General features: G+C 43.2%; 1 protein-coding gene across 4 annotated transcripts; it reads right to left on the bottom strand.

Moving 5' to 3' along the window:
• Positions 1-108: 108 nt before the first annotated feature.
• On the bottom strand, positions 109-18,201 carry xpo6 (exportin 6). 4 transcript variants are annotated; one of them, XM_081711062.1, is made up of 26 exons: positions 18,046-18,201; positions 17,750-17,860; positions 16,841-16,931; positions 14,440-14,552; positions 14,082-14,279; positions 13,592-13,751; positions 13,351-13,428; positions 12,615-13,140; positions 12,308-12,434; positions 12,097-12,206; positions 11,193-11,301; positions 10,982-11,074; positions 10,613-10,682; positions 8,697-8,856; positions 7,515-7,607; positions 7,199-7,346; positions 6,736-6,882; positions 6,395-6,566; positions 3,654-3,809; positions 2,800-2,914; positions 2,439-2,517; positions 2,187-2,279; positions 1,943-2,104; positions 1,477-1,575; positions 1,095-1,325; positions 109-895 (listed from the first exon to the last, which is right to left on the bottom strand). In XM_081711062.1, exons 2-26 carry the CDS (start codon positions 17,750-17,752, stop codon positions 794-796), a joined length of 3,435 nt encoding a protein of 1,144 aa, XP_081567188.1. In that variant the 5' UTR covers positions 17,753-17,860; positions 18,046-18,201; the 3' UTR covers positions 109-793. The 4 variants fall into 4 exon arrangements, with proteins under 4 accessions (XP_081567188.1, XP_081567189.1, XP_026862419.2 ...); XM_081711063.1 differs by lacking the exon at positions 16,841-16,931 and having other exon boundaries at positions 18,046-18,200; XM_027006618.3 differs by having other exon boundaries at positions 12,615-13,089; positions 17,750-18,199.
• Between the last annotated feature and the right edge of the window lie 199 nt (positions 18,202-18,400).

Here is an 18,400-nt window from a genome sequence, read left to right as displayed (position 1 = left end):
ACCCCCTCAGAAGAAATTAACACCTGTGTGACTTTACATCTACATGTAATTAACAAATTAGGCACATGATTAAAAAGTGATGAAGTTGAAAAAGCAAAAAAACAGGTGTTTCATTATAAAACTTTATTGAATGTCTGTCTCCTGGATCAGGATGGAATGATATGAAAGGAGTCCGTCTCCACAGAGATGAACAAAAGGCCTTAAAATTAGACATATGAGGGAGGAAAAGGAACTCAGTGTTCTGCATTATAGCAGTCCATTTTAAAACTGTATTCACTCACCAACAAACTCGACTTCACCTCAAACTGTACTCACTCCTTATTTGTCTGCCATAAACTGCATCCAAGTGCTTGTAACTGCTTCAGTCCTTTTAAAAGAAAAGGGTTCAAAACTGACTGCTCCATGTTAACCCTCTATGAGGACTCCGCATGAACCATGAAGATCAAAGCATAGCGCTTTCAAAGTGTCTGATCAGTTTAGACTCCATCACAATGCTTTCCATCCGACTCTGAACCTATCAAGAGTGCTTCGGTATCCAAAAGTTCTCCTGTTTCCATTGCAGCAGTGCAACTTTGGCCTCATGATCATTGGCAATGAAACTTTGCTGAAATAAACATAAAACAAGCTGACTAGAAAACCCCATGGCAAAGGGGTGTGGGTCTAGGGACACTCCCTTACTGAGAGATCATAGGCTGGCCCCTGGCAAAGGGTGTGACGATCACTGAACTGGAAGTGATCTACATCCTTATATGGACGGGCCATGGCTTGGCTGTGCGGTGAATGGGGCATGTTGCTATAGTTTTAGGGTCCCAGGTGGCAGGCTTCCATTGCACAGTCTATAAAAGCGCAGGTCATTCACCAATCTGTACACTCCCTGAGAAAACGATGGCAGGTCCTACAGAGAATAAGACAGGAATTTATTAGCTAGTGCATAAACTAGAAACAGATGGACAAGTAATCTACACTGTAGATCAAGCAATCTACTTCATAAAGTGATGATGCCTATAGTGCATGGCTTTAAAAAAAAAAAAAATCCCACTTATTGTAACTGTTTATTTTAAAGTGTATCTACACACAAGTTCAGAGGCACTTACCCTCTCTGGTGTGAAGTTGCGAGTAAGTGTTGTGCGTTGATGAGGGTCAATACCCTGGCAGCCACTGAGGAACTCTGGTAGAAAGGAGGAATAGAATGCTGGGAAATCTACAGCAGCCATGTTGTAGAGGGCCAGGGTGATGTCATCCTGTAGGAGGTCATGGCTCTTGTGCAGGAGGACTTGCAGCAGCACATTTATGAAGTGGAACAGCATGGAGCTCCGGAACAGCTTCTGATAACGTACGCAGAATGGGGCATGTGAAACAAACATATACAAGTAAACCAATATTATATCGATAGTATATAGCAATAACATTATATTCTGTTAAGAATATGCATTTTAAAAAGTTGTTGCACTTGACATAAAAGTGAGCGTATCTCACCCTGTGATAAAGTTTGTGTTTGGTGTTTAGAATTTCCAGATAGCTCAAGTTCTGCTTAAAGATGTGGATATCTGGCTGAAGGAAAGACTGTCCAAAAGCCTGTCAACCAAATCATTCACCATTCAGAAACACAAAAGGAATGAATGCATTTCAACTGAATAGAAGACTTTTCCTGTGACCATCACTGCAATTTCCACAGAAAAACACTAAATACAAAAAATATCTGTGTTCAGGCACAGATTCAAAGACTTATGGGCAAAAGTACACACCAATATGAATAAGTCATTCTTTTCTAGTCAACTGAAAGCATATCAGCTGGACCTCGGGCCAAATGAGACTGCATGAGATACATGGCAAAAACTACTACCAATTGAACTGCAGGCCATGAGAAACATTCAAGTCAGAGCACACCCACTCCATGGCCAGTGCACGCTTCAGCCCAGCTGGTCGCCGGTCTTCTCCATACCTGCATAGCGGCGATAAACTGTGCCTGGTTCTCCATGTGTTCCTCAGCTCCGCTTCTCTGCACACTGCTCAGGACCGAGGTCTTGAAGAAGAACCTCCAGTTGTGATGGAGTATTTGGAAAAGTAGCTCGAACATCTCGGTTTTGACGTCAGGACAGGAGCGCTGTGGGGCAGAAGCAGGCTGTGCTCTCACTGGGCCCTGGCAGGATGCTGGAAAGCTATGAAGGTGCTAATGAATGGCCTACCTCTGCCACGATAGGGTACACCTGCTCCATACAGAGACTGAGGATACTGGGTAACATGGGCTTAAAGGTCTGACCGGGTTCCTGAACCACAACCTGTACATGCACGTTTGTCATGCACACGCACACGCACACGCACACGCACACACTTTAGGAACTGCTCATACACCATATACATCTTAACAGGTGCAAAAGCACCACAAACAAAAACAAAAAACATCCAAAACATAGCTGTGTATAGTTCTACTTTCTTACCTGAAGAATCTTGAGGAATTTCTGCACAACTTTAGAGCCAGAACTGCCCTCCTGCAGGATACTGATGGCAAGTTGTTCCCTGAGGCACAGGACATAACTCATCAGAAACTTTCATATGCTAATTTAGCACTGAATGAGTATCAATGGCAAATAAAGTAAATAGATGAAATCAATACAAAATGTACTGTTTAACACTTTTTAGTGCACAAATGTTTTAAGCACCGATTTGTAGTATCAGTGCTACAGTGGTTTGCAGTGTTTTTGGAATTTGAGGCATGCTGGCAGCGGGCTGCGTGTAGTCAGCAAAGCCGGCATGTTCTCTGCCTCTGGGTGGTTGTGCCGGTGCATCTGGCAGGGGTACCTGGTGAACATGCTGAGGAAGGTCTGAATGATCTGCTCGGTGAAGGCTACCCCCATCTGCACACGCAGAGCCTGGAACAATGCGAGGAAGAAACTCAGCACCTCATCCGTCACATCTGAGGGGGGGGGGGGGGGCAGGGCGGGGGTAAAGCACAGGAGAACAGGAACAGTACAATTATGGTTAAAAACATACCGCAATCAACACGTTTCTCATGAACAAAATGTTAGCACTGTATTACTTTTGTGCCACTGCATTTTCACAAACACAAGAGCAGACTTGAGAAGTGACAATGATTTAGGTGCTGGTAGCATACAAAGCAGTGGTGCCATTGGGGTCATAGAGCAGAGGTCGGGGGAGCAGGGAGAATAAGGAGGATCCAAACTGAACCGCCAACAGCGGTCATAGAACTGCATTGTTTATTACTTCATTAAAAGCAATTTCTGAGGAACGTTTAATGGCAAAACAATGTGCAGGAGAACAGCTAAAATCATTGGATTTTTCTATTGTAGGCTGCTGTTTTTATTTCTGCGGGTTGATTCCTTCTCGCCCTCAGTAAAAATTTTAAATCAGAGTGAACAGTGAGGGTCATATTCTTACACAGCAATTTGATCTGCGTTAGAACTGGTTGTAGTTCCAAAAGCTACCTGCCACTGGGCAGTGGTTTGATGTTTCCACTAAAGCACACCGTCACCCGCAACTGGTGACAGGTCAGTGTTCATTTTAAAGCCCATGGATAAGATGTCATACCAGAAGTAGCAGCAAAGTAGCGATAGAAAGCAGCAAAGTCCCATGGCTCAGTGGCAGCATGGTGATAGTAGTTGGGGGTGGGGCCAATTTGATGACCAGGGTCTTACCAGGCTGCTGGATGTACAGACGGAACAGGGCTAGGGTGACCTGGACAGACTCCTGTAGGCTCTGGTAACAGATCTGACGGGATTTGGTGGCTTCTCCCGATATGCTGTCCACGAGATCCCGGAGTACACACAGGGTCTGCTGGAGCACCACTTTACCTGGGAAGGAAAAAAGTAGTGTGGGCAGGTATGAGGATGTATGGGGGAAGTGTAGCAAACGGAATAATCACATGCACTTTCCAAATTTCTACAGGCACCAGGGACATTCTTGGCCTCCTTTAAAACTCACATGGTTTTGGATGTATAAACTAACCATGAAGACATGTTTGAAGAAGGCACAAGACAGATTAATTTGCTGAGAGGTGTGAAAACTGGCCAGGCTTTCCCCTCAAACAACTCTCTGCTGCCCTCTAGAGGTCATATAATCCTTCTTATATTACTTCAGTGTCCTGAGATGTGGACCAAAACCTGTGCTGAGGAGAAATCTTACTCCTTCACATGCCTTCGTGTACTACGGGCTCACCTTCACCCTATGCTGCAAGCTCACTCGAGGAGCACTGGACTAACATCCAAAAACCAGACCCGAGAAATAACACTGTGCAGAAAGGTTGGGGATGATTACATAGCCACAAGCTCATGGCTCTAACTATGTTCTGCAAAGCAATAAAATTAAAATAGATTGGATAAAGAATTTGCATATTTTGCAGTACGCAGATTGTTCCCATCAAATTTACTTTTTGAGATAAAAACATTATGTAATGAAAATTTACAGCGCAAAAAACAAAACAAAAAAAAAGACCGATATTGCAAAAGTTTTGCTAGCATATTTCCGGTATAATGCAACCATTACATATTTTTGGTTTCCTTTACCTTTTCACATACAGAGAATTGACTGGAGAGTCTACTTATTACACTTCACCTAATTCCCAGTTAATAATATGACAATTGCCCAAATGAAACATTTAATTATATTTGTGCATATAACACTGGTCAAAAGTTTCAGAACACCCCATTTTTTCCTGTTTTATTGATATTTATGTGGTTTAATATCTCAAATGTACTCAAATTAAAGTGTAAAAAAAAAATATATATATATATAAATAAATTGTTGTATTTATAAATAAATAAATTGTTGTACAAGTTCCCTCAAATGTACTGCATTTGGAGCCTGCATTGCTTTCAACCTTCTGGCCAGTTCATCCCAAACCAAGTCGAAGCCTATGATGGCCATTCCATGATTTGAAGCCTGTCTCATTCTTGTTTTCTAATAGACTATGTTCTGGGTCATCGTTTTGCTTTAGGATGAACCCCTAATCAACTAGCCATAGAACAGAGGGTACTGCAGAATACTGCAGATTCCCCATTGGTTCAGGGTACCAGTCACTGTCGCCAACCCTGGACCCAGCCAAAGGCCTATCATGCTTTCCCCTGAAAGTCTAACTGCTAGGGTCACACGGCAGAAACATCCTTTCACCTATTCAACAGCATAAAACTCTGATGAGCAGAAGACTAAATTTTGGTTCATAAGACCTTCAATTCTTTAGTGCTGCATGGCCCAGACAAGTCTCTCCCTGGCTATCTTTCGTTTTGCTATTTTGGAAGTGGCTTTCTTATTGTCACTTGACCCATCAAACCTGCAGCTTGGTCTACTATTCACAGTTTAAACTGAGGCATATGTACTTTCATCAGTGTTAAGATGGTCTTGAAGGTGCAATCCTGTGATACCATCCATTATTCAAGTTGTTGGCTCAAATTTGTCTTCTGATTCAATTTTGGTCTACCAGACCTCTTCTTGTAAATGTTTCCTCCAGTTTTCAAGTGATGTTTGAACCACTGTCACTTTCATAGAAAGTTCTCTAATAGATCTATACACTTAAGGATTATAATAGACCACCTTCCTTTGTTAATTACATGTTTTATGGAATCAGTATACTATATCCTGCAGTGAAATATTGCCCAAAACTGCTCTGCCTGTTCCAATATTGCTTTTATACATGACAGAGGGGTTGTAACAACCTGGACACCTGTAGGAACTGTTTGCATTTTTAATTTTCAAGCTCTTACCTTCATTTAATTACATTGATACAGAACAGTTATTAACCAACGATTTGTTTCCTGAAAAAGACCTTTTCAAGATTTACATTTTTCAGTTTATTGTTCATTTTTTAAAAGGCACCTCAGGCAGCTTGTATCATTTCAGGTTCTTCACAGGACCTGAACTGCTTAAATGTTTGCAAAAACCGAAGAAATGGGGTTGTTCTAGAACTTCTGACTCGTGTATTGTTTACTACTGTGTGTTGGATTAATCCATGCATGCAAAGTTGCTTGCATTCCTCTGATACAGATCAAATAAAGATGTTCTAAAAGATAAACTAAGAGAGGTTCATGTCTTTTCTGTGGAAAGCTAGAATTTTCCTGCAGTGTTTTTTGTGTTGGTTCATTATGGAAGAGACGTGATAAATATGGCATTAAAAAGAGGATATGATATAGAATTCTATCAGAAACATTTCCATTGTAGCATGAAAAAACAGTCAAATACAAAGAAATGTGTATCTAGAGAAATATTTCCATGCCCAGTTACTGACCAATTATTCATAGTGTAAAACTGCACACAACCTCATATTAAGTTCATGGGCCAAACTGTACAATAAGGTATGTGCTGGTGACCAACTGCTGGCTATGCTTGAGAGCACTGGAGCCTGTGTGTATTCTTCTATTTTTGGGTTAAAGGCTAATGCACTCACTGTTGGGATGGTGGTTTGGTGGGCGGGGCTGGAGGCGGTACTGATGCGTGATGGTGCTGATGAGCCGCGCATGACTGGTTGATCTGCTTGGCCACTGCTGCTCTGCCTCAGGCAGGCTGGGCCACGGCAACAGCAGCATGTTGGACAGAGCCCTACAAACCAACACATAAGCCTGACACACACACAGACACACAGACACAGACAAATTAGCTGAGAACATCTTTCAGGAAAAAGCCTTTCAGGAAACTCATCATGAGACTTTATGCATGTATACCAAAGAGCTCCATTTAAATTCCAAAGCAAATCCCATACAGGACATGGACACACTAACACACACGCACCTCCTGAGGCAGTCTGTGATTTTGGTTTTCTGTGATCAGATTGAAGACATTCTGGACTGCTGGCAATGACACCAAGAACACGGGCCGCACAGTTGTTGCCATGGAGACCAGGAGATGGCACGCAGACAACAGCAGTTTCTCTGGAACCTACACCACCAATGGAGTGTAAGAAAACATCAGCTTGTCCCCACAGCAGATTTGGTATATAAGAGAACCATTACCACAGGAAGTAATATCAGCTAAAAACTTCCTAAACACCTAAAAAAGTTGAGAATAAATAAATACTTGAGAATATGATCAGGCAGCTGATCTGAAAGTAGTGTTTACTGAGCATGCAGCCCTTCCCATGCTCATTGTTCCACAGTTGTAAGGCTAGCTGGGCTGCAGCCACGGGAAATATTGCAAAGACACGCATCACAGGAATGCCCCAGGTAAAAGCAGGCCCTGGCAGCAGGGCAGTTACCTTGGCATTGATGAGGGGGGTGGTGGCGGCCATGCTGGAGGTGATGAGGTCAACAAACTGCGTTTGATCCTGCTGCCGCTGCACCTCACTACAGAACTGAGCCAGCCAATGAGAGTAGGCCTGCAGAGCAGCCAATGACTGAGCATGGCTGCAAAAAAAAAAAAAAATAATAATAATAATTTAATTCTTACACAGAGGTAATTCATTATATTAGAGTAACAAAACATATGTATGTGTGTAAAAGGTGTACACACAAATATGTATTAAAAAGGAATAGCCAAATTGTGGAGCTCATCTATAAACTGTGTGTACTTACACGTCAATGAGGTCTGGTTTAAGAACTGAAGGAACAGCCATCTCCACATCATAGAGGCTGATCTGTGAACCATAACATGTGACCTCCACAAGCCTGGCAGGGCAGGAATTCACACACACACACACACACACACACACACACACACACACACACACACACACACACACACACACACACACACACACACACACTTTTAACACAAACTTGAACCTGAATTTCAAGCCCTCGGGCCACTGGGTCAGTATGTTTCTTTGCTTTAAACAGATGCAAAAACATCTGCCACTTGGATCCATGTTGCTGTTGTTGTGACATTGCCCTCCTTGCTGTCTCCACAAAAACTGCATTCCGAATGTGCTCCAGGCACTCTGCATGACCTACTCAATCCCTCTGCTGGCAACCCAAACCTAGCCATCCTGTCCCTGTCATCACAGCATGGCCAACTGCACTCTTGTGGCCCCACAAAGATGTGCAGCCCGACTCCAAACCCAGTAACCACACTGGATTCTGCATTTAGGATCAATATTAAAGAACGGAGTTATTGGAGGAACAGTGGCAGGTTTTTCAAAGTTCCCCTGATATGCTAGTGGCCCATGTGCCTGTGAGGAGGGCAGGGCAGGGCAGCCAAAGGCCCACTTCTGCACAGTGTGCGCCCATTATGACAGCAAACATCAGCGACAGTTTGGCCTAAAACACTTTGATCACAATGACATGCCCAGCCTCTGAACTCCAGTACAGGAATGTCTACATAATCCACATGGAAAGGCTCTCAAAACAAAATGTTACTGATAGCTGGTTAGGATTTAGGCTAGAGGTGCAGCATTATGAACTGAAGGTGGTACTGGAAGGGATTAGATAGAACTTGGGATACTGACTTTTATTTAATAAAATACATGTTGGATTAATAATGGCCTTGTTGGAATCTGTTCAGAGGGACCAAACCATAATGAGAAATGTGAAAATCACAAGTCTGTTTCAAAATCTGGCAAAAAAAGATTGATAACCAAATTATCCTGGTTGGAAATTAAAGGGATCAGCAGTTATGAAGCGTTTGAAGAAAGAGTACATGTGGAGTATATTAGACAAACCAGATGGCTCAGCAGTTTAGGGTTAACAGTCAAACCTGCTATAAGGTAGCAGCTAGAAGTTAGCGTTGGGCTGAGCACTGAGAAAGTGGTGGCTGACCTCTGGACGATTGCCCGGGCATCAGTGAAACGAGCAGTGAAAACATCGCCGGTAAAGAACTCTGCCAGGCGCCCGACCGACTGCAGAAGAGAGCTGAGATCTCGCAGTGCGCAGTGCAGTCTTCTACAGTCAGCCTCCGCTGTGATGTTCAACCTACGATCTGCACAGAGAAACATGTACACACAGTTCATCCACAGGCTCAACATACACAGAGGGTCACAAACACAAAAGAATTTCAATCCCTTTTCCAATCTGGCCCTTATTAAAATTGTTGCTGCATGGTTTATACTTGTGCTCAGCTGTTTCACAGACATCTCTTCTAAGAAATATGCCAATGCGAAACTTCATACTGCGCAATTGTTTAGCATAAAAAAAATAAAAAAAAACTAAATTAAAAAAACAAAAAAAAAAAAAAACAGGAAATGGTATCGTTAAGCAACATTATGTATTCAACAATAAACATCTCAAAAAGACATAAGGGGTTTTTGAAAGCTGTGTTTAAGCCTAGTGAGAAGTCACAGAAGAGGGGTACATCTCACTGCTAAAAGTGGCCCACTATCCACAAATGCTATCTACTGCACAATTAGAATTATTGAAGAAACAACCAACCATCCTTAAGGGCTTGGTTGAAAAAAGCAAGTCAAGAAGCCATCAGCAAGCAACAAACCAAAACTGACACCACCTACACCACACTGAAAAGACCAACTCTTACACTCACACCCAAACACAAAGAAAGAGGAATTCACCACCACACAACTTCTCTCCTACAGACCTTCTCTGCATCACGTCTAATTATGAACATGCACACACACACACACACAGTGGTCTCTACAGCTTGCTTATCCTGCAGCTTACGACGTATCTGTTTTCTAGTCAAAGAAAAGCAACTTCATCCCATTTAAGGAACTGCATACAGGCCCATTTTAAAAGCTGGCCTTTTAAGCAGAGCATTACAAAGACAAAGTTTTTGGTAATTCACATTGTGACAGATGACTCCCTCATTGGGTGTTTGGACTGAGAGCCCTGCCCCTTTTCTCACTTCAGTATGCTCATGTGATGCGTGAAGGGAAAAAACCAAAAAAACCCAAAAAAAAACCCCAAAACAAACTACAGTAAGCAGGCAAAACATGCTGACTCGACAACAGAGTGGTGCTGGATCCAACAGAGTTGTATGAAGAGTTGTTTCCTACTACAGCCAAAAGAATACATTTGTTTCTGTAGTGCCAATCTTTCTATGTTGATACACTACCATGCTTTCTGGATTTTATCCATACTTAGAATGTGCTTGTTCCAAAGCCATCCCGACACAGCGCCTATGTGATGTTACATGTTGCTTGTTAAGTGTAAACATCAGCAAGCTGTAAGCAGGACAACAAGCAATTGCCCCACGACCGCAGCCATAATTCAGGTGTACACCACACAGAAGGGTTGCGATGCTTTATGACCAACCCACCACATGGCAGCCATACATCTGAATAACTGGGACATTCAAAAACATTAAACTACACAGTAAGCAAGTTACATTGTAAACAACAGGTTACTGGTGCCTACTGAATGGCAATATAGAAACCTACAGTATGTATTTAAGCTAATTTTACATAATTGGAATTACCTTTGATTTGGATGTGGAGAAATTAATATACTATACCTGTAGGCAAGCAACAGTCCAATGAAACAAAGCAACAGAGTAAAGGCTAGATTTGGAGGAGCAGTTGCAATGACTGCTCATCACCCACTCCAGGTGCACTGACTGTCTAGATCAGGCACAAGGGTGAGAGCACATCGTTTGTAGCCAGTCACCACCTCTCCTGCCTCCAGCCTTTCATTTAACAGCATACACACATTATTTATACAAGGGTGCATGTGTGTGAGAAACACATAAACCTATGTATTTGTCAAAAATAAAGAGGGCTCACTGGTTCCTGTAGTAACAATGAACTGCTGCAGTCCCAGGTAAATATCCAAGTCCTCCTGAAGCACTGGGAACTGAAACACACACACACACACACACACACACACACACACAGAGAGAGAGAGAGAGAGAGACAATTTGTGTTGACATCAGTGATTGGGCTGTATCCACCCCATCAGCCTTCTTTCTGACTCGCTGAAGAATGAACTTGCTTTCATGTGAGCATGTATTTTAATTAGGCATTCTGAATACCTAATGAGACTTGATGAAAGAGCATCAGAAACAAAAGCCCTAAGGAAAGACAACAGATGGATGGATCATGTGCACCCCCCAACAAACAGGCCCACACACATACACACGCACTCAAACTTACCAGAATGGAAAATGTCTGAGACGGCAGCAGCTCCATCACCTTGGCAACCACCTCCAAACTCTGACGCAAATATCGCTGCCACTCAGTCTGTTGCTACAGCAACCAGAGAGCAAAAGAAAGTTCAGCCCAGAAATTCTGCCCACCAGCTGCTGGCATCCAAACACACATCTGATGGCGTTAGTGCAGAACAGCTGGCTACAAACCCACTTACATCATCATCGAGGGTTTCGTCGTCCAGCTCCTCCAGCTGACTTTGGTTCAGCCTGAACTGGATCCGGTTCAGAACCTCCCTCAGCAGCAAGACCAGGGCGTCCTTGTACCTATAACACAGAGCCCAAAAATTACCTGACCCAGAACGCACCCCACTTATCTGCTCTCCAACACACACGCACACAGGCACCAACACTAGACAAACCACTGCCATGTGTCTAGGCATGACCTAAACGGGTTCGAGCTTTCCTGAAGGCATCCAGGCCTCTGGAGAATGATCGCTTCCATTAGGTCAGGGCAAGCATGAGGGTGAAATGATCAGACCCACACACCACACTGCCAGCCAAGTGGACGCAGCTGCACGGAGCCCCACAACAAAACAGTCCTCAAAACAGAGAAGCGGCACCATGTTGTCCCAGAGGGAGCAGGAGAACACCCCTTGGGGGCATGGGACGACCCTTCCCACGAATTTAATGGCCAATAGCTTTACTGTTAAAGAAAACATGCTGAGCTGAAGCTGGTGAAAATGAGGTGCGATGCAGCAGCAGCTGTTAGCACGGTGGGAAGTTGTCTACTTGTGGAAACTTCAGTTGACACACAAAGATGTACATTACTTATGTGATCTTTGTTTTAAGCTATTTGGGTTTAACAGATTCTCAGGTGCAGGTTTTGGGGAAGTGAATGAAAAAAAATGCTAGTTTAATGCTTAATTGCAAACAAAAAAACAACAAAACTCTGTTCAGTTTAGCAACTGAATTGCACGTTGAGATACAGCTGAAGTAGTGTAAAGTCAATCCTGACCTGATTCCTGCACCCAGGGCTCTGAACAATGCAGAAATGCGTTTGTGACATTTGTGGCCATGTTGGGCACCATCACACCAGTTATGGGCTGCATATTCACAAACCTGTTTAAGACACTGTCTCTGTCGGCCAGGCGGCTCCTGATTTTCGTGGTCAGGTAGTCGAGGAATATGCTCCAGATCTCGAGGCAGGACAAGTAGCCCTCGTGTGTTGGCTGTAAAGCAAAGTGGCAACATTAGAAGGGAGTACTGAAACACAGACTACATAGTGCAGCTGTTAGCGAAGGCAGCATTGTTCAGGTGTTCCCATCTTTACCTGGTTGAAAGTGTACTTGAAGAGCAGAGCCAGAAACTCCACAAGGGGAAACCGGTCATTGGACTCAATCCTCCTCAGATGGACACTAACAAAGAGTCGCAGGAAGTCCGTGAACTTCTCCACGTAACTGAGAACAACAGAAAGAGTGTGATGGCATGAGTGAGAGGGAAAGTTTTTTTTTTCTTTTTTTTAAAGTCAGGCAGAAAGAAGAAGGAAGCCACCATTGTGAAACTGCTGTCCTTGTGTATGTGCATGATTAGTTTGTGTACACAAGTGAACATTTGCATTATTTTGCTTGCCACCTTACCTTTCATCCAGCTCCTGCAGTCTGTTTTTGACCGTGTGTGTGTTGATGTGCGAGTTTGTGAGTCTTTGCAGCAGGTAAAACGTCTGCTGAAACATGCGCAGCAGAAACTCCTCAAAGTCCAGAGGGACACAATTTTTACACATCAGTTCGTTGATGCAGCTCATCGCCATGACGCCCAGCCGGGCCCGATCTGCATGGCCCACCATCTGGCCCGTCCTTCCCTGCCCCTCGCTCCCATTGGCTAGGAAGTTGCTGGGGGCGGAGTCCCCATTGGAAGTGGGCAGGTGCTTGGCCTTGACTGGCAGCTGGCAGCCAAAGCGCGCGAAGTGGAAGATGGAGGCCAGCAGGGCGGGTGTGATGGAGGAGGAGAGCGGGATCCAGCTGAAGAGGTGAGCCAGGCACTCCAGCGCCAGCAGGCACAGCGTGCCACTCTCCAGCTCCAGCCCCGCCGCAGGGCCGTCTCCCACCAGCACACCTAGGGAAGCCGGCCATGGGCCATGGCAGGAGAGAGACAGACACACATCCACTGCAGGGTCCCGCATGAAGCAGCTGATACCAGGCATTTCTCCAAGACACCAATAGAGGAAGCCTACTGCGTAACGGCACTTTCACATATGCCCTTAGAAAGGAATATGTGAAAGCTGACAGCGTTTTGTCAAATTCTTGGGAGCACTCCAAGAAATCAAACGAGGGAAGACGCTATTGAGATACAGAGAGGGAAGGGAGTGTGGCTTACTTGTATCTCTTGATGTGGGTGATGGAGGGGGAGTTGTAACTGTAACACTGTGCTTGTCCCAAATGGTTTCCAGAATACCTGACAACCAGAACACGTTCACCAATTTAGCATAACCACACTCAGTGCACACAGACCCAACCTGGGATACAACCTTTGGGAACTGTCATCTACATGAATAATGAAAAGATCTTAGACAATTCAATTTCTCAGTTGAACGGCATGCTATGAGCATTGGCCTCACCAGTCAATAAGTTTAGTACAGTGGGGATTTGCTCCAATAAGAGTTTCTTCAGTTCTTCTTTCCTGGCAACGCTCAGATCTTCCCTTGGACACACCAGCTCCTCTGACGTCATCTTCAGCAGGACCAAGCCCAGTGGAGCTAATGAAGGGGACTGTACCAACTACCACACACAAGCAACAAGACTGGGCTCAATGCAAGTTATCAAAAAAAATTGTAAAATCCAGGTGAAGGATATACATTTCACTTTCCCTGCTTTAATAAGACAAGAATAACATTTAGAAATATCTTTAGACAGTTAACCTCACATTGAAAGAATTTAAGTCACTGTCATGTACCGCTAGATTGAAGACAGCATCCTACCATGTTTACCTAATTTCTGCAAAGGTTAAGAAGCACACTCATATATAAAAAAAATAATCTTGAACATTAAACTTCATATTGTGATCCAAAACCAAAGTACAGGATCTCAAAGCAGGCGTGTCATATGTACCTGTAACGTGTTGCTAAAGAATTCTTGGTAGAACATTGGCCAGTCTTGGCGTCCGATGTCTACAATGACTTTGCACAGCTTGTTTCTGATGAAGAAGGGCAACTGAGCATGCTGGGATAGCAACAGCTTTGGCAAGCAGCTCCGCAGCTCTGCCTTGTCCTCACTGGCCACACCCACCCACATTTTGTTCACCAGGTTCTAAAAAGTAGCCAACATCAGGGTTAATGCATGAAGACTGACAGTATCTCAGTGAGCCTTTGCATCGAGACACGGTTACAAATTATTAGTAACTATAAATTATTTACACTATGCAATTAATGTTATGTGCACGCTTATGTTGAGGTGTGTATATGCTGACCTCAAACACTGTGAGGCTGTACATCATGACATATTCATTTCTGCTGTTGGAGAGGAAGTAGAAGCAGTGCCTCCAGGAGCCAGGTTGTCCAGCAAAACTATTCAGCAGCTCCTCTGCAAAGAACAATGCAACAGTTAGTTATACCATTAGTTCCCCACAAGGGACACAAACCTAAAAATTACTCAGGTGAGGGACTACTTGAAGGATATTACAATACTTAACGTGTATTACTGTTACAATACTGTTAGCATGTGGCTAAGGTAACACTGTCTACTGTGCAACACCAAAACAGCATATAGAACTTGTTTGAGTGGTAGAACAACTAAGCTAATGACCTGAAATAAAATGATATCTACACTCAGCATACACTATATTAAAGACACCTACACTCACTGACCACTAAATAAGGTACACCTACCTTATAAGTGGCTTCAACAGTGCACAATTACACACCACACCATATCTGTTGTCATGCACAACAGGATGTCTTAAGCAAATGAAAGCTTTCTAAAGCCAGGGTCAGTCTTACTCATCACTTTTTATTAGTACCTTACATCACAGAACCCTATATGTGAATGTTGAACACATAGCTAACCATCTGATTGATGTTTGGACTAAATTACTAGCTACTGCTGGAAAGAAAAGACCTATACCTTCCCGATGTGTTCAGATAGCCAGGGGGGAAGGCAAGAAACATTTCAGTCTAAAAATTAAAAGGCTGTGTGTGTGTGTGTGTGTGTGTGTGTATTGGTAGATGAGGACGTGTACAATATCCAGTGCCACTTATTTTTATTTTGTGTATTACGAAGACAAAAACACTACACTGTGATTTCCATCTGCATACAGTGGATTCGGTAAGTATGCAAACCCCTTCCCTTTTTGACACTTTATTGCATTATAGAGTTCATTTTAAATCATTTATTTAAATTACATTCTTTTATTACAGATTAAATAAAAAATTCAAATCTACACTCAATTATCTATAATTTCCAAGCAATGTTTTTTTGCTAATTTATTTGTAAAAAGCCACAAAATGCTGAAAACGCATTTACTAAGTGTTCAGAACCTTTGCTGTGGCTGTCCAAACTGAGGTCAAGCTTCAATTATCCTTGAGATATCTCTAAAATGTGATTGGAGTCCATCTGTGGCAAACTGCATTGACTGGACAGAGTTTAGAAAAGTACAAAACAGTTTATAAGAGGTCCCACAATTCACACTGCATGTCAGGACAAAAGTCAATCCATACAGCCTAAGGAATGCTCTGTAGACCTTCATGATAAAAATGTGATGAGGCAGAGATCTGTATAAGAGTATAAACCCATTTCTAAAGATTTGAGTTTCTCAGGACTACAATGGCCTCTATAATTTGAAATACAGTTTGGAACCACAAGGACTTTTCCTAGAGTTGGCTGTCTCGCCAAACTGAGTAACCAGGCAAGAAGGGCCTTGGAGGTGACCAAAAACCAAGAGGGTTTCAGATGTCCTCAGCAGAGACTAGAAAACCTGCTGGTCAGACTCCATAAATCAAGCCCTTATGACAGAGCAACTAGACAAGTCACTCTTGAGGAAGAGGCATAGGACAACCCATTTGGATTTTGTTAAACTACATTTAAAGGACTCAGACTGACATGCTTCTCAAGCTGCAGGAACAGAGAAACTGGTCAGGACTGAAGGATGGATAGATGCAACCAAATACAGAGAGGTCCTTGAGGAAAATCTATTCCAGAGTGCACACAACCTCAGACTGGTGTGACAGTACAAAGACAATACAAGACAATGCTTGTGTAACTTCGGGACAAGTCTGCGACTGACTTTGAGGACCCAGCCAATGCCCAGACTTAACCCCCCTAGAACATCTATAGAGAGACCTATGGATGGCAGTTTATAGATGCTTCCTATCCATAATGATGAAGCTTGAGAGGATCTGCCAGGAAGAATAGGATAAATTGCCCAAATCTGTGTGCGAAAAGACTTAAAGACCTTATAGTATATTAACACACACTGGTGAACCCTTATTACAGCATAAATGTGCCCACTCTCCCTGCGTTGTTGCACACGCACTGGATTACTAATATAAAAAGGAGTTTAGGTTTAACAAAGCATGACTGACAAAATTAGTAACAAAAATCTGAAGCTGCTTAAATATCTCACTTATAAGTTGCAGTTCAGAACTGTTAAGTCAAGAATGGAAATGTTTATGTAATGATGTTCAGACTGCCATCTGATAGGTTTGTGATTCAAAAAAAGCTGAGCCTAACAATTTCAGTGGAGCAGATGACCTTCATAAAGCAGTGTTGGGCTTCATTTGCATCTTAAACTTAGGCCATTAACATTAAAGATCAGAGTTGATAGCCTTCCCAAACTATTACTGGCCAAAAGATTTGTATAGACTCAGACTCACCAATTTCTCTCTTGCGATCATTGGTAGTGCAGCTGTGGAAAAACTCTGTCATAAGACTTTCAAGAATACGCAGAGAGGCCTCCTCTGCTGCCTATATAAGAAAGCATGAGAACGAGAGAGTGGCAAAAACGAGTAAGTGTTTAAAAAAATTAGTTGGGGGTTACTGACATGACAGAGCTAGGCCTTTTGGCATCACTTTATATACAACACCAAAGATCACATTTTTATTTATTGTCCTCACAAATCAGTTTTCCTTGAATGCAGAAGGTTTGCATGGTATTTGTTTACGTCTATATATAAAACATTTAAACGAGGAAGAGAACTGAAGGCAGAAGTCTGTCTCTCGCTGCTGCACGGTCGCGAGCCCTGAGCCTGCGAATTCTTTGTATGAGTCACAACACGTCGCGAGCTGCTTAATGTACATACTTCACACCGAGGCGGAGGCTCGCTCAGGCACAATCTGAAAAGGATTACGATCAATTTGATTTCCCGAAAACGCCACAGCGCTTCGGACAGCAAATTGGACTGCACTACTTCTTCAAATGAATACCTTCGCTCTTATTGCAAACCACCAGACGATAGCCTAATTTTCCTTGAGGTCTCTAGCGAGGATGAAGGAGAAACTACAACAGTACAACTCCACAGGGGGCGATATCCATGCCCAACAAAATATAGGAGTACGAAATCGTAGAAAACAAGATATTCTGGCATTTAAACGCGACGTGACAACACATTATGAAACAAGGAAGCGTCAAAAAGGCAGGAACACTAGGCCTCTGATACACACATCATGGTTACGTTCATTAATACTGCCACGATCAGGCTTGTTTAAATAACGACTATAATGGTTATTTAAACAAAAATGATGTGTGCAACGGCTTGTCTGCATGTATAAGAACGTCGACTCACCATGTCCAGTCTCTGGTCCGCTCTGGCCGCGTTTTTGTGGCTATAGTTTGAGATGAGATTTTGGCTGTTGGCTCATGCTGCCCACGGCACAACGGGCCTAATTCTCACCACCTGAAAGCACGGAAACAGGTCATCATAGTCACTGCAGAATCGGGCCTCCTTCAGTTTTAGGGCTCCTAAAGCCGACACTTGTTATTGTTGATCCTGGTGCAATAAGGGGTCTTGAGGAGTGACAACCACGGCGCTGCCCGGATGCAGGTGAAAACGCACGTCTGAAGTCGTGAAAATAGGCTTACCGTGGTGCTAATTACAATGCATTTGTTCGTGTACTAAAATAGCAACGAGCCCTATTTTTCATCTCAGTATGAAGTAATAGTGCCACTCCTGTAGTCTGTAGTTGCTCTTTTCGTGCAGGCCTCGTAGCTTCCTCTCCTTGCTAGCGCCCCTCCCCACCGGAAGTGAAATCGTAATCTTGGGCCGGATGAAACCGGCCGCAACAAGACGTGTTGCAAATCCAGCAGCGTGACACTCTACGTTATATGTAGTTCAAAAATAACTTAGTAAAAAGTTTTTCTCTCACCTGTTCACATTAAGATCAAAAACTACACATTAAGAAAGGTTAGATAGAGAACGCGCATTTCAGCTCTACGC

This window comes from Electrophorus electricus, chromosome 3 (assembly GCF_041902795.1).
Source record: "Electrophorus electricus isolate QZ-2024a chromosome 3, ASM4190279v1, whole genome shotgun sequence".
Classification (NCBI taxonomy): domain Eukaryota; kingdom Metazoa; phylum Chordata; class Actinopteri; order Gymnotiformes; family Gymnotidae; genus Electrophorus; species Electrophorus electricus.
This window is presented reverse-complemented; position numbering and strand designations above follow the sequence as displayed.